Source organism: Lutra lutra, chromosome 5, assembly GCF_902655055.1.
Source record: "Lutra lutra chromosome 5, mLutLut1.2, whole genome shotgun sequence".
In the NCBI taxonomy this organism is placed as follows: Eukaryota; Metazoa; Chordata; class Mammalia; order Carnivora; family Mustelidae; genus Lutra; species Lutra lutra.
In genome coordinates this window covers 5,907,577-5,923,023 of record NC_062282.1, presented here as the reverse complement: position 1 = coordinate 5,923,023, position 15,447 = coordinate 5,907,577, and the positions used below count along the sequence as shown (strand labels likewise).

Sequence of the window (15,447 nt, the reverse complement as noted above, 5' to 3'; positions counted from 1 at the left end):
TAAGTTTCTTAGAAAGACAAAACTAGGAGAAGACCCACAAAAGATCTTGGGAGGAAATGAAAGGACTCTGAAAGTTAACACTCCTTTTCTTCTTCAACCAAGGAATGACTCTGCTGCTGCTCAGTTCTAAACAGAGATCATGTGTCTGTCTCAGGTCCCCAGAAGTCATTCTCTCTCCATCAGAAACTCGCTGATCTAATTTCCTCTGTTTCTTTGGATGTGTAGCATAGTCAGGGGCTTCAAATTTAATAAAGGGAAATTCAGCGGCATCGTCAGCTGTGCATAAACATCAGTAACACCACATTTACAGAGGGACTAGATACAGGTTCTTTGGGTACAGCAGAGAAACAGTAAAGCATGTTTGCTTGGTGAATTGGAGAATTCACTGGGAAATTAACTCCTGATTTCATTCTCATCCTTGCTAAGGAATCATAAACTTTCCTTAATACCATTATGCAACTCTACTCCTCTCAGCTTGATTACAGATTATTAGGGCTTCCCGGTGTGGAGCATGATGGAAATTAAATTATGTGAGGAGAATGTGCTGCCGTGGTGTTTCTGAAAGTGCTCTTACTGGCATGGAACACGCACACAGTGAGATGCTCACTGTACTTGACCCCGAGCCTCCAGTGGAAAAGTAAGTGGCCGTGCGTGGGGAACACAAGCCATCTGTTTGGAGCCACACATCTAGGGAAATATTTAAGGCATTTATTTTATGTTAAAAGAAATACAGGTACTTTATGGAGGCTTATGCAACATGCTTATAGAAAAACCTTGAAGGCTGGTGGGTCCGGAAATAAACCTAGTGCATGATATAAAACGTTTTGCTATCAAGATGGGAGATGGAGAACATCATAATGATTGCATTTTTCTCCAAGCAGGGGATAAATATTCATTGTAAGCTTGTGGAAGTAATATGATGACAAGAAACTTTTTATAAACCTGAGGAAGGGCTTGAGGACCCTTCCTCCAATGTTCCCAACCTCAGGGCTGGATGTGATCACAGTTGGATCTTTTCTCCCAAGTCAGTCTCTTCATAGAAGAGTTTCCAGTTGATAATACTCTCTCCACACAAGGGTGGTTTAGGAAATCTCCCAAAAGTAGTTTAAAGCTGTAACTTGTGAATATATCCACTTACTTTTCTGGTATTTTCGTGTATGTTGATTCATTTGTTTTGAGCTGGGGGTGGGGGGCACTTGGTCCCAGGGGGCACACCTGGCAGTGTCTGGAGACATTCTTTGTTGTCATGACTTGGGGGGTGGTTGTGCTGGTGTCAAGAGGGTAGGGACAGGGATCTGCTACACATCGTATAATGCCTAGGATGGCCCTCCACCGGCCAACACAACAGGAACTCATTCAGTCCGAAGTATAAACAATGCCGAGGAAGAGAAACCCAAGGTTATACTTATCAACACAAATCACCTCTCTAAACTACTTCCTATCCCCTACATGTACATGATGAAACCAACTCTACATAATCTAGAATGAAAACATAACACCAGCTCCCCACACCACAGTTTTAACGAAACCCGCACGCAACGATGACCGATCACAAGGGTGTTGCTCATAGGTGTTGACTCAAAACACACTCACGTTCTCAATGTCCCAGGAAAGAACTAAGAAGAAGGAAGAGGACGCAGGTTACCTCTCGAATAAGACCTGGCTGTAGTCGTCCAGGACGTGGGCGTGAGTGTGCAGAAGGATGGTGTTGTAGGCCACCAACGCCACCATCATGATCAACATCTTCAGCTCGTAGTTGACCCTCAGGAAGACCGAGCAGGAAATCAGTCCCAGGATGCAGCTGTAGATGAAGTACTGGAACAGGGAGAGAGATCGGGGCGGTTACTCCGGGTCTCTGCTGAGAAAGGCTGCAGTGAGCAGTAAAACTGGGGGTCACAACCAAGTTCACTCGGGCAGCTGATGAAAATGGCTGTGAAAGCAGATGCCCTTTTCTGTTTTCTGACCCAGTGGTAAATGCCCCAAAACTTCTGCTTTAGGAAGAACTACTCTTTCCGTGTCTCGCTGACCAGTGTAGTGTGTGCAGTAATTGTGCAGACTGCTGCACGGAAACAATTTTTAACCATCTATATTTGAAGGCGTGTCCTTACAAGCAGACGTCCTTTACTTCTCAAAAATGAAAATAGGAATCTGTACCCACTTATAGATTTAAAAAGTCATAGACCACAGAATGTCTTCTAGCCTCGCAATTCTTCGTTTACTAAGAGGGTCGGAATCATTACAGGTAGTTCAGTTAAAGCCACAAGCAAGCTTAGGGGTTTTATTACAAGAGAAACGGTGGGTCTACACCGGGAAGGATTTCACAAACTAACAAGGCTTTGGGCAGGGTGAGCCACGAATTCCCTGGAAGCAGACAGGCACCCCAGGAAATGGGAAGAACCGGGTGGGAGGAGGAAAGCACACTCCATCCTGTGTGGCCCTGGAAGCCGCGACTCACTCTTGACCACAGCGGCATCGTCGAGAAGGGATGGCCCTGAGCCATCCTCGCTTGGCTCGCTCATTCGTGGGGATTCTTTGGGCCAGGGACCTAACCTGGCTGTGACACGGTGTCTTCAGCTATGACACAAGGGGAAGAGTGTCCTCCTTTTACGTCACGGAACAGAGTGAGCAGAGCGTGGGGCCCAGAGCCCTGCCCACCAGGAGGGACTTGCCCAATGAAAGGTCACCAGTCGCATGAAGCCTTTCTCTGCTGCCCCAGTTTCTGTGAATGAGGGGTAGCTGCTGTCAGCATTCCTAGACGGAAAGCCACACGCAAAAAAGTCTAATAATGTCAATAAAGCATAGACCAGACGGATGCTTGATAAACCCTGTCTTTAAAAAAAGCCCAGCTTGCAAGGCACTCAATTTTCGTGTCATTAGATGGAGTAAACCAAGCGCGAGCTGCTTACTTTTGTCACTTGAGCTCTTTTATTTCCCTGGCTAAGGCCACCCACAGTAAGCCGTCTGGAAGGCTCGCGATATCCGCGCATCCGTCCTGGTCTGGGGAAGAAAGCAAGGTGAGGAGTGAGCCGCCCTGGTGAGACCAGGCCCTTCCTTCTCTGCGAGAGGGGTGCTCCGTGTCAGCACAGACCCCGCACTCGCGGGGACGGGGAGCTTCATGTCAGCAAGACCAGCAATCCTCCTGGTCACAGGGCAACGGGTCACCCTTTCAGGGGTGAAGCTTCCCCCAGTAAGGCCGTGTTACAGGTGACTGCACTGCAAGGGGCCCTGAGGGTTCTCAGCCTCTTTCTTTGACTGGAATTACCTCCGGGATGTCAGTTCTCCCCAGGGCTGACAGGGAAGAGGAGGAGGAAAGGAGGGGAAGACAGGGCTGGCCAAGAGGGAAGACGGAATGAAGACACCGTGAGAGCAGGCAGGAACGGTGCCTCAGTCTCCCCCACAGCAGGAGGCAGGGGAGGGGGGGTCTGTGCTCTGAAGCCAGTCCTTATTGCCATGGATTTCAGCCACTGTTACCTTTGCTAAATGGCTAAGGAGCCACCTCAGACGGCAGGTGTGGGGGTTTATGACAGGACACGCACCAGGCCTGGGGGCGACCAGAGCACCCGGGGAGGTCCCCTTGGGGCAGGGAACGGGCGCAGCAGCCTGACATGGAGGCTCGTCCCCACTGGATCCCCTGATACAGGCCTCTACTCCTCATGTCTTTTTTTAGTTCATTTTTCTGCTAACTCACTGTTATATTTTTCAAAAGTATCATTCCAGGACAGATTGGAGATGAAAAAAAAAAAAAAAGAAAGAAAGAAACAAAGACACAAAATGAAAACAAGGCCTTCCCCACCCACACCGAGTCTGAGGGACCTGGTTTGCAACCTAGCGGTCTTTCAGTGAGTAATCAGGAGCATTCTAGAACTGCTCCCTAAAAGCCATGAAATTGCCTTGGGAGCTGGTGGGGGGGTGGTGTGGAGGCTCCATTTCCGACAGGATGCTGCTACGAAAATAATGCTGAAAACCATAGAAATGAACATGACCGACAAGGGCAGCCTAATGGAAGGAGCAGAATTGGGAGTCGCCATGTGTATCCACGCGTGAGTGCCGGCAGCTGGGGGACGAGGGCTGTAGAGGTCTCCTTTCACAACCATCATGATATAGGTACCAATACCTATGCAAATGTGCCTTTGGTTTCACCTTTTAAAATTCAGTCTTAGACTTTACAAACGTTTTCACATTTCAGGAACACTTCCTAGAATATATACGTTAATGGGAAGTAGCGTTTAGTCCATCCTTACTAAATAGCTTTACGGAACACTTGGAGGCCACGCACCAGGTGGTCTGGGAACAGGTTAAAGTAGGCGTGCAGCCTGCAGACAGAGGGTGGGTGAACGAGGGGGACAGCTGAGAAGGCCAGGCCAGGGGTTCTGAAGATCAGCGTCTGCACTGACAAGGCACCTGCCACGGGGCGCTCAGGTGGGCAAGAGTTCTGAGGGCAGGCTCCCAGACAGACTCCTTTAGGGTGTAAGGACTACTGAGCCGATTCTATATAATTCTGATATAGTTGATGTATTAGTTAATGATTGCATTATCTATTAACATTTAACATTAACATTTAATTAATTAAAAGTAATATTTAATTACTAAAATCAGTTGTTACTATTAGTTCATCTTAAGGAAATTAACATTAGTTAATATGGTTATTAACACGCTTGATAAAGCTGATCGATGAAGTCAACTTGCATTTTAATGCCAAAGAAACCACCGCTATTGTCCTGGGTAATTTCCTTAAGTCTCTTTTGGCCTCAGTGCTCTCCCCTGGAAAACGGGGGTTCCACGAGAGCAGCCTCACAGGGCAGGTTTTCAGATGAAGTAATACAGATGTCCGACACGGTACGAACGGCCTACAGAGCAAGAATCCCCTCTGGCTGACTTTGTCGGGCATTCTAAAACGACCTTTCCTCCTCCTATAGGAACGATACATCTGACGCTACAAGTCAGGGAACGTACACGGGGACGTCTGGTGGCTCAGCCAGTGAAGCCTCTGCCTTCGGCTCAGGTCATGATCTCGGGGTCCTGAGATCGAGCCCCACAGTGAGCCCGGCCATGGGTCTCCCCCTGCCCTTCCCCCTGCTCCCGCATGTGCGTTCTCTGTCTCTCTCAAATATAATCTTTAAAAAACAAATTAGGGAATATATGAAGGACAAATATGAAAATAAGGATTTCCCATAATCTCCAACAACCAACTTGAGCCACTATTGATTATTTTGGGTATATGTTTCTAGCCTTTGTGTGTGTACGCTATTTATTACTGGTTTTAGTATTTCAGAAAATTGGCAACTTATTTTGGAATGATTTTAAGTGATGCTTCTCAATAGTGGAGTGTGACTATATATTTTTATGTCATTAACTATTTTGCAACGTCGTTTGTAATGGCTGTGTATAACTAAACAGAATGTATTTAAGCAATTAAATTTATTCTAACTTTTAGGTTGTTGGCTTCCTTTCACTTTCTTGTTTGGTTTTGATGTCACATAAACACTTGGATGAACACCTCTGTAGCTCAGTGTTTGCACCTGTGAGATTAATTTCTGAAATTAGTATTGCAGGGTAAAAAGTATGTCTATTTCTATGCTTTTTGGTGGCTCTTACAGATTATCATTACGAAGAGTCCGATCACTTTATTTTATTATTTTTTAAAAGACTTTATCTATTTATTTGAGAGGGAGAGAGAGCAAGCAAGAGCACAAGAACAGGGGGAGGGAGAAGTAGGCTTCCCGCAGAGCAGGGAGCCTGACGTGGGGCTTGATCCCAGGACCCCAGGATCATGACCTGAGCCGAAGGCAGACGCTTCACCGACTGAGCCCCCAATGCACCCCGAGTTCTGTCACTGTATACTTCATATCCCACCACGTTGTCAGCCTCAGATGACCCGTATGATGGGGTTTGCGAGAAATACTGTCCAAGTCGTGCACATCCACGAGGGCTTTCCTGATGTTCCCTCCCATCTCTGAAGGCGGAAGCCACAATGTTTCCAGCATGTTAATAATGCAGTTTCTGTGCAGACACCACTGGGGCACGTGGGGCTTCCTCGGCAAACCTCATCATAACCCTCTTTCTGAGGACTCACTACCGGGACAACAGGGGCTTGTGGATGAAGACAGACCTGGATGTTAAAGAGTCCGCTGTGTATTTTCTCAGAATCTTTTAAGATTGGATAAATGCTTCTAATGATTTGCTTCTTTTGAAAATAAGATGTCACAGGGACTTACCGCAATGAGACTCAGAGAGATGAACTTGTGGCTTTTACTGATGCCATCACAGTGGGCTGTTCCATCCGAAAACACTGGATGGATGGATGGAGGGGTATTTTAAAAATGCTTGGGCAGTTATGTGCTCCTTTCTTATGAAAATGCACAGTCACTGTAAACCCTTGAAAATGCCCTGTGAACGCTGCCTGGGATGCTCTCTCTCTCCGTGGGCCTATGTACCCCCATGTGCAAACCAGTGCCCCGCATTCAGGGAGGAAGGGCTGGGCCGCAGTTCCTTTCTCCACAGAAGGCGGCTCCAAGTTGCCCCCAGTGAGATCACAGCCAATAAACCTTTACCACGCATCCTGTCTCTCACTTTTCACCTCACTGAAACAGAAGGATGCTGTCTGACACTCACAGGGGCTTATGATAGTGCCTTAATGAGGACCAGGACCCCATGCACAAGGGACAGAGCTTAGGGCAGCCTTAGGGACTTGGGTCAGCTTGACTCAGAAGCCTTCTCAGAAACACAGCAGACAGCCCTGCTCTGTGCACTGAGCTGGGAGCTTCCTGGGGAACTGAAGACAGATGGGGAAAAGAATCAAAGCCAAATAACAAGGAAACAACTCAGTGAAAGAACGAGGAAGGAAATCTTTGTCACCATAGCTAGTGGAGTTTAAAAAATTGGTGAGGAATTTTTACAGTGTACACACTTATTGAAATTACCAACTTCAATCCCCAAATGGTTCTTTCAGCACTCGCGGAACTGACGATGTGGGACGGAAACTAGATGGGAAGGATCTCAGCTACTTTAGATGATCATGAAGGACAGGAGGGTGTCAGCACTTTTTGTTTTGTTTTTACATAAATGATTCATGAAACAAAGTTACTAAATAGCAAATAACTGATTTAACCCTTTTCACTTAAAAGACTACATGATAGCAAGTTCTGAAATTGTGATCTTGGCCCTTCTGTTCATCGGTTGAAATGAGTCAGCTGGCAAGGATTACTGGAGGATATTATCAGTGCGCAGTGTCTGCAGCCAAAGGAGGGACGGAAATATGTCATGTGGTTCCCCCCATCATCAGTCAGGAAGCCAACACCCGCCCCCCTGGGACAATGAGCAAAACCTCTACGCAGCGAATCCAGAACGTCAGTGACTTACGCTCAAATGTCAGAGGCTGAGATACCCGGTAAAATGTAGCATTGGGAGAAGAGAAGCAAGAGACATCTGGGAGAGCCTGCCTGTGACACCGGCCGTCTGCAGGTGTCTCACTGGTGTCGCCAGCCAGGGCTGCTCTGACCGACGAAGGCTGGCAGTTTGTAGCCGGACAGGACTTTCTCAGGTTATGGACCCCAAAGAGGAAAAAGTGAAGTCCAGAGCTGATCGGAACCTGGAGGCCGTCACATGGAATGGGCGAACAGCTTATAGGAAAGCAGCAAAAGCAATAATAACGAGCGAAATCTTCTTACCGGGAGGAAAAACAGATTTTGTGCCCGCAGAATTGCTGCCTGATTACTTAAGGCGGAAAGACTTGTGTTGGATGTATTGGCAGTTGGAAGAATTGTTTCCTCTGGGTCACTCAGGAAAAACTGCAAAGAAAATGTTTTTCAATGAATTAGTGCACAGGAGATTAAAGAGTTAGCAGACCGGCCTAAATTATTAATGGCCATGTTCCTTCTGCCCGGTGAGCAGGATTATGTGGGCAATCTGGTGCCTGTATTTCCAATGCTAATAGCTTCATCTTCTCCTGTTTGAACTTTGAGAATTTCTGTTAAAGAAGCAAATAACTATTTATTGTTGTGCTCCATGCTTCTAGCGAATTCCAGGCCTACACGATTGACAAAAACAGAAACACTTCTGTTAAATATCAGATTAAACATGTACAAAGCACAGGGTGGAGGGCTTGGTTGGGATCACATCTGAGGTTGACAACACCCTGCACTGGGATGTTCAACTTAATACCCAGAAATCAGAGCCTTCAGATTTTTTGTTTTTCGCAGTGTCTTGTCTCACTTCAAACATCAACTGGGTGCAGGGACTTTTTGATTGTAAGGAATTGTGTGGGCCCGAGGCAGAAACGGGTGTCAGCGTTTGTGCGTCTGTCTGTGAGTGCTCCGCGGCGCGGGGTCACAAGGGTCAGAAGCGGGGAGGGCGGCCACGCCAGTAAGGACTGCGGGAATGGGGTCCTGACTTGGAGGCAAAGTGATCCTGAGAAAAGGCAGACGGTGAGCTCTGGTTAAGGTAACGGCTCTCTCGTACAGGCGGTGGGATTTCAGGGCTGGAATCAACACGAGACACCAGCAATGCATGCGGAGACCCGTGTGGAAGGGCCACGCACACGGCCACGGGCGGAGGGTGACAGCGGGCAGCCTCGGCCCTCACATTTCTGCCCACATAGCCCCCCTTTCTGAGGTCGAGAAGGTGATGGCCGCTGATACTGGACAAATATTCGGGAGGGCTGCCTGCCTGCGGCTGGAAAACTTGAGGGTGAGCGGAGGGGCTTCCCTGTTGGGGAGGGACTGTGCATCCAGACAACAAGAACATGGAAAACGTGCCCTGGGACATCAGTCAGACCCAGGAACACACACATTGGCAATCCCCGTGCACCAGGGGTCTAGACCAGGCCCATGGCTGGTTAGGAGCGTGGAGGGTACCAGGGCCTGGGCGAGCAGGCGGCGGGCACTTAGTGGTTCACGGGCCAGAGTTTCTGTTTGGGATGATAAAAAGCTTCTGGGACTCGTCGTGGTGGGTGCACAGCAGTGGGAATGGCCTCAGAGCCACTCAGCTTCCCACTGCAAGATGACAGATCTTACTTTACGTGTACTCTACCCAACAGAAAACTAAGAAACAGTACAAGCAGAAAGATAAGAAAGAAAAGGAAAAAAGGAAAGCCTTTTTGCTTTATCCCAAAGAGAACACTTAAAAATCACAGGAGCTTTGCAAGGGGACCGGAGTGAGACTATGACTTTCAAAGGAAACATTTTTTGGATGAAAAATTAAACTTTCTTCCCAGGGACCTGAGCAGAACAGGCAGCTTTCCCCCAGCACGCGCGCGTGCGCGCGCGCACACACACACACACACACACACACACAAAAGAGCTGCTCTTCTTTTAAAATGTGAGTCCAAGGTCTGGATCAGCCTCACTGGGCTAAAGAGAGCTACAAAACAGTGAAGCCGCAACTGGCAGCAAGGCTCAGTCAATCTGGAAATTGTGTTCTCAAAGGAAGGGCTGGTAAGTCTAAAAAGCTATGCTGAACTAAACAGAAACCTCGCCAGGATGGGGCTTGAAGCAGGCTTAGGAAAAAAGGCACAGAAATCACGCCAGCAGCATGTAACGGTGCCCAGGTAAAGACCGGAGGGCACCCATGTCCCAGCAGAAAGGGTCTTCTTGCCAGAGAGTGGGTGGGTGACCCTGGGGGTCCACTTTCCTGCACAGCACCCACTGGTGCTCAGACTGAATATTCCATCAGTGTGGCCCATGACATGAGACCCTGTGTCTGGCTCCTGCCATCACAACTTAGGGGACAGCAGTCCGAGTAGCTGGAGGGCAAGCCTCTGAAAATCTTCAGATGTGGCCAAAGACCCCACCTTGGTGAAAAAGCCCTTCCCCTTCTGTGGTTAATAAGAAATGATAAGAAAGCTTTACAACCAGGGATAGTGATTTCCTTTCCCTACCTAATGTTGGCTTTCATACTGCTTTATGATGTTGCTTTGAAATCATAAATACAAAAGGGTTGTCTGCATGGAAAAGACCTACTGATTTCACAGCACCAGGTATCAATAGAAATGATGGACAGAAAAAGGTCATCTGGCTTCCTCCTTGCTCACGGCCCGGCTGCCGGATGGGGTGGGGGAAGGGGGGCAAAGCCTCATTTCATTCCTGTCTCGAGGGTCATCTATGTGTCACACAGACTTCCCTACCTCTGTTGGCAACAAATTCCTTTTGCCACGAGAAAGGAAAACAATGCTGGGAGATGTATTTCTGGTCCCGAGGATGCATTTTTTTCTCCAAAGGAAACACAGTTCATATATATATATCTACATCTGCTGCTAAGTGCTCAGCTCCTCAACCATTTACAGACAGTGACCGGCCCTCAGTCCCACTGAATATTCTCTCTGACATGCAATCAGGTCTGCTTCCCATGTAGGCTCTATCTTAAAAAAATTAGGTGATACATCCTGGTTTTATCAGGCCAAGGGCACCCCCGCCCCCCTTTCCCAGGACTCCTAAAGACGGATTGCTAGGCGGAGCGAAGCAGAAGAGGCCGTCCCAGCTCTGGCTCCCCGCTGACAGCAGCCTCACCTGAGTCTGCACGTGCATCATAGAAGGGACATGCGCCAGGAATGGCAGGACAGACGCCAAGAAAACACCCGAGGTCCCCTTCAGCCTAGGCCCATCACTACTTCCGAACACAAATACCTGCTCTTAGCTGATCCCAGACGCCGCAGGTCTCCCCCTTCCTCACCCTCCTCCCCTCTGGGGAGCTCCTTCTCCCCATCCCCAAGAACACAGTGCGGCGGCCCTGCCCTCCTTCCTTGCCGCCTCTCCACATGTCTGTTGCTGGCTGGGAGACTCACGATGGGTTTACCCTGCTTCACCGTGAACTCCCAGAGGCAGGGAACAGGCTTTGGGTTCCAGCAACTAGCAATACACCAGGCACGACATATGCTCGATAGATCTCTTTATGCCAAATGAAAGCTAAATGGCAAAAACTATGTGTTTATTATTTAATATATACAGTCTACCTCCTCAACTTATTTGCTGCTTCTGGAAGGCAAGGACTGGACATGATGCTGTGTAGTTCAAACAACCAGTAAAACACCCAAAATATGAAGTATCTTCAGGCCTTATGGTCAATGGCGATAATGTCAGAATAATGATGACTGCCGGGTGCACGGGTTGGTTACGTGTCTCTTCTGGAGGACACAGCCGGAGTGGTAGCACTGATCTAGTAAGAGAGACCACTGGTTAAATATTCACAAGCCGCCTGGGGCTGTCCTAGACGTGGGAGCGGGGAGCGAAAGAGGCCAAGACCAGACTTTGCCTGCGCTCGGGGGCTCGCGGCGGGATTCCTGAGGCACACAGACTCGACCAGCTCCTCTAGGAATTCCTTCCATGTTTTTCCACGACAGCTCTGCTCTGGTTGGTGTAACTTGCCTCTGATAACCGTAAACCCCCTCAAGATCTACGTTAGCAATGACCATCCAAGCACATGGCCCACGGATCTATAGCGGAAGGGTCTGGAGCCTAAGGTTTTACGAGACTCTAGTAAATAACCTTGTCTGAGCAGCAGCTAGCCCCTCTAGGTCCTGGAAGCCTGGCTTCCACATTCCTTAGGATTTATGCTATCCCTCAGCCCCACTAACTAAGGAGTCTAGAATCAGTCACTCGTCCCAGCCCCGGCGTAGCTCTTCCTGCCCATGGGTCCTGTCTCCGCACTATGGTAAAGGCACCATTTGCCCCAAAGATGTCTCAAGAATTCTTTCTCGATCATTCACTCCTGTCCCCAGAAGTGGAAATGGGGGCTGTGGAAGTTTAATGAACACCTGGAAAGTCCCCAGCTGGAAAGGTGGGCAGCTAACATTGGAGATCGGGCCTTTCAGACTCCAGAGCGGGACGCCCGTCCCACGGCACTCCCTGAATCTCGATGGTTCTGTGTCTTCGGTGATTCCCCTGCCAGCGTTCAGCATCGTCTCTGTAGCCAGCAGGGACGTGGGAAGCTGCTGGTGCCGCGGGCAGAGGCTGAGCTGAAGAGGCGGTAACTCGTGTCACGGGGAGCTACGGCCAAGGTCGGAAAGTCCCACCGCGTCGGGCACCAGAAGCCAAGAGGGTGGCGCCTGGCGGGAGCCCTGACTCACCATGTTGAACACGGCCATGGTCAGAATGATGGCCGTGGTGAGGACGGTGAGGGAGACGCGCGGCCAGGGCCGGTCCGCGATGATGCCCGACGACTTCAACAGCCACAGGAGAGAGGCCGAGGCTTTCTTGCTGCATTGCTGGGAGGAGACAGAAGAGGAAATGCACTGCTGCTTTATGGAGTTTGTTCATGAGGTTTAAAACCATCAGAGGCCTCAGGATTCTTCACGGAGCAAACGAGCAGGCTCTGCTCTGCCCCCACCCCCGAGGCCCAGACAGGGTCACAAACCTTATTAAAATTATGTTGGCATCACTGTTACAAATAAAGAGCAAATTAGTTAAGTTTCTATGTTAAACATAAAATGACCTGAAATAATAATAATAATAATAATAATTAGATTTAAAATAAATAATAGAGATTTAAAATAATATTATTATATTATTATATATATTATTATATTATAATAATGATATGATAATAATTATTTTAAATCTCTAATTATTATTTATTTTAAATAATAATAAGGAATAATTTAATTAAGGAAAAATGTGTCAGTTAATTAAACCATGCAGGGGGATGTGTTGGGTCTCAGATCACATTGATGATAAAGCCGTTATCATCACTGAGTGGATCCATGTGGAAAACAGACCGGCAGGAAGCTCATCGTCAGAACACACGGGACCCCAAAGCAGACTGAAGTCCGTACCTCCAGAACAACACCTGCTGCTCTTGGGCGTGCGTCCTGCTGACGGCTTTGCCTCATCCCACCCAGTGGGTGCTACTTTCCACTCGGAGAGGTTCTTCTCCAAATTTTTAATTGTGTTAAAAAACACATAGCAGAACACTCTCCCTCTTCATTTTTTTAAAAGGATTTTTTATTTATTCATTTGAGAGAGAGAGAGAGAGAGAGCACAAGCTGGGGGAAGTACAGAGGGAGAAGGAGAAGCAGACCCCCACCGAGCAGGGAGCCCGAAGCAGGACTCAATCTCAGGACGCCGGGATCATGACCTGAGCCGAAGGCAGACACTTAACCGACTGAGCCACCCAGGCGCCCGCCATCGTCATTTGTAAGCGCACAGTCCGGTAGTGTTAACCATATTCACATTGTTGTGTAGCATAGGTCTGCGACTTTTCACCCCCACAACTGAAAGTCTAGACCATTAAAGAACTTCCCTCCCCCCTTCCTCTTGCCTCGGGCCACCACTGTCTTACTTCTGCCTCTAAGAGTCTGACTACCCTGGGTGTCTAATAAACATGGAATCATGTGCTATGGGTGTTTTGTGACGGGGTTATTTCCCTCAGCCTCATCTCAAGGCTCATCCATGCTGTCACATGTGACGAGATTTCCTTCTTTTCATAAGGTTGAATAATATTCTGTTCTATGTAACCACATTTTATTTATCCATTCGTCTGTGGATGGATACTGTGTGGCCTCTGGTTTGTGGCTCTTGCGAATAATGTGTTAGTGACCATGGGCACTGGAGAAGGTCTTTGGAGATGAGAAAGGACTAAGGTATTTACAGGATGGCAATGTTCCCTCAGCATTTTCTGTGGCCCAGACTCTGCTCTGTAGGATTTCAGGGCAGGAGGTCACTTCATCCTGAAGGCCACCTTTCCAGGGAGGGGCCGCCATGATCTGGACCTTCGTCCTGGCGGTAGGGGAATAGAGGTGGGGAGAGTCCTGAGAGGTGGGTGACATGCGACCTGTGCCAGGCGCTACTGTGCACAGTCACAGAGGTCCCCTGACAGGGCAAGCGGGTATGTAAGACTTCTCTAGGGATCTACATTTTCACCTTCATGCAAAAGGTGCTGTGGCTGGATGGCTAAGTGTCCTGAAAACACCAAAAAGAGGTTATGATTTCAAAAATTTTAAGAGAAGGCCAATATCCCCTAACTTTCTAAGTACTAAGTTAATATGATGGTAAAACAGGTGTAACGTCCATAACCCCCAAGCAGCAAATCCTCCCCAGCAAACAAGCAGCCCCTTTATTTCTCTCCCTCTTTTACATCTTTCTGTTTGATTCTCAAAAACATGTCTGCTTTAGTCTCAAAAATGGAAGCATCACAGTATGTCACATGCTGATACGATGCGATTAAATGAGATTCTTTTTTTAGCGATCCTACTAATTAATTTTTTTATTTAGAGTTAGCTTGAGGCGGGGAGGGGCAGAGGCAAAGGGAGAGAGAGAGAAGTTCAAGCAGACTCCCTGCTGAGCGTGGAGTCCGATGTGGGACTTGATCCCAGCACCCTGAGATCATGACCCGAGGTGAAATCAAGAGTCGTGATGCTTAACTGACTGAGCCACCTCGGTGCCGTTACGTGAGCTCCTACAACAAAGGATGACAGGTGGTTAGGATAGTAAGAACCAGCCCAGGGGCCCAGGATCAAACGCCCTCAGTTGAGCGACTCTCTACAGGTTAACTATCCTCCATGGTCTCAGCTTCCTCATCTCTAAAATGGGGAATACTCCACTCTTTGGTCTTGTAAGAGATTAAATGAGCCATGTCAGGCACTGGGGTGGAATTTAAAAGCCTTAGCTCTTGTTACATTTATGAAGAAAACATAATACTTCTCAGAGACATTTTACGGACTAAAAATCTCCTCGCTTCCTATCAATATGAACAAAACCCCCTCATCTTCCCTCCTTTTCACTACAGTGTTTCCTCCAGGCAGCCTGCCTTCTCTCTTCATTCCTGTCGCCAACTAGAGGCCAAGAGAGAACTGTCCCAAACGTGAGACTCATCAGCACCGCTGGCCACAGGACAAGGAAACAGCCGGTGACAGGGACACGGGCCATGAACCACAATACAGAGAGAGGAGGAGGAGGTGAAGATGTTTGCGGAAGCAGAGGAGAGAAGAAATGTCGGAAGGAAGAGGAGACCATTGATTTTACTGCAGCTCTGAGCAAAAATCTCTGCTTGGATCCTGATGTGATCATTTAGCTCAGTTTATTTTACTTTGGGTTAAGCATTTGAGTAAAATCTCTGCTGGAAAAATAAGTTTACCAAAATTTGCATCATCCCAGTGAAACATCATAATGGTACCATCTCCCAGAATATTTGGGCATTTATTCAGAAGGTGCTTTTCAGATGAAAACGAGAGCTCAGGTTTGTCCCTCCATGTGATGTTTGGTTTAGCGACTGGCATCACTCCAGTCAAATCTGTGTCCTGCCTTTCTTGACCACCAGGGGGTCTCGCCCTATGCACGCGGCCTCCCAATCACAGTGAGCTGACTGTGGGCCTTCCAGAAACCCGCTTGGCTGTTAATGCCCCCTGCATCCACTGACAGATGCGGAACTGGGACTAACTGCAGTGGCAGATGGAAAAGGAGAAAGAATATAAGTTTATATGGAAATGCTACCCTGGGTTTGGTGCTGGGGACAGTGACC

General features: G+C 48.1%; 1 protein-coding gene across 2 annotated transcripts in view; it reads right to left on the bottom strand.

Moving 5' to 3' along the window:
• Positions 1-15,447, bottom strand: part of ADCY2 (adenylate cyclase 2) — a 422,161-nt gene that overhangs the window by 56,318 nt on the left and 350,396 nt on the right. For both annotated transcript variants that reach the window (XR_007127384.1, XM_047729460.1), the window contains exons 16-18: positions 12,059-12,196; positions 7,668-7,787; positions 1,646-1,815 (exon numbers count right to left, since the gene is read on the bottom strand). Coding sequence is in view for 1 of the 2 variants with exons in the window: in XM_047729460.1 (XP_047585416.1) it covers positions 1,646-1,815; positions 7,668-7,787; positions 12,059-12,196 (428 nt within the window). In the remaining variant the exon portion in view is untranslated. The remainder of the gene's footprint in view (positions 1-1,645; positions 1,816-7,667; positions 7,788-12,058; positions 12,197-15,447) is intronic.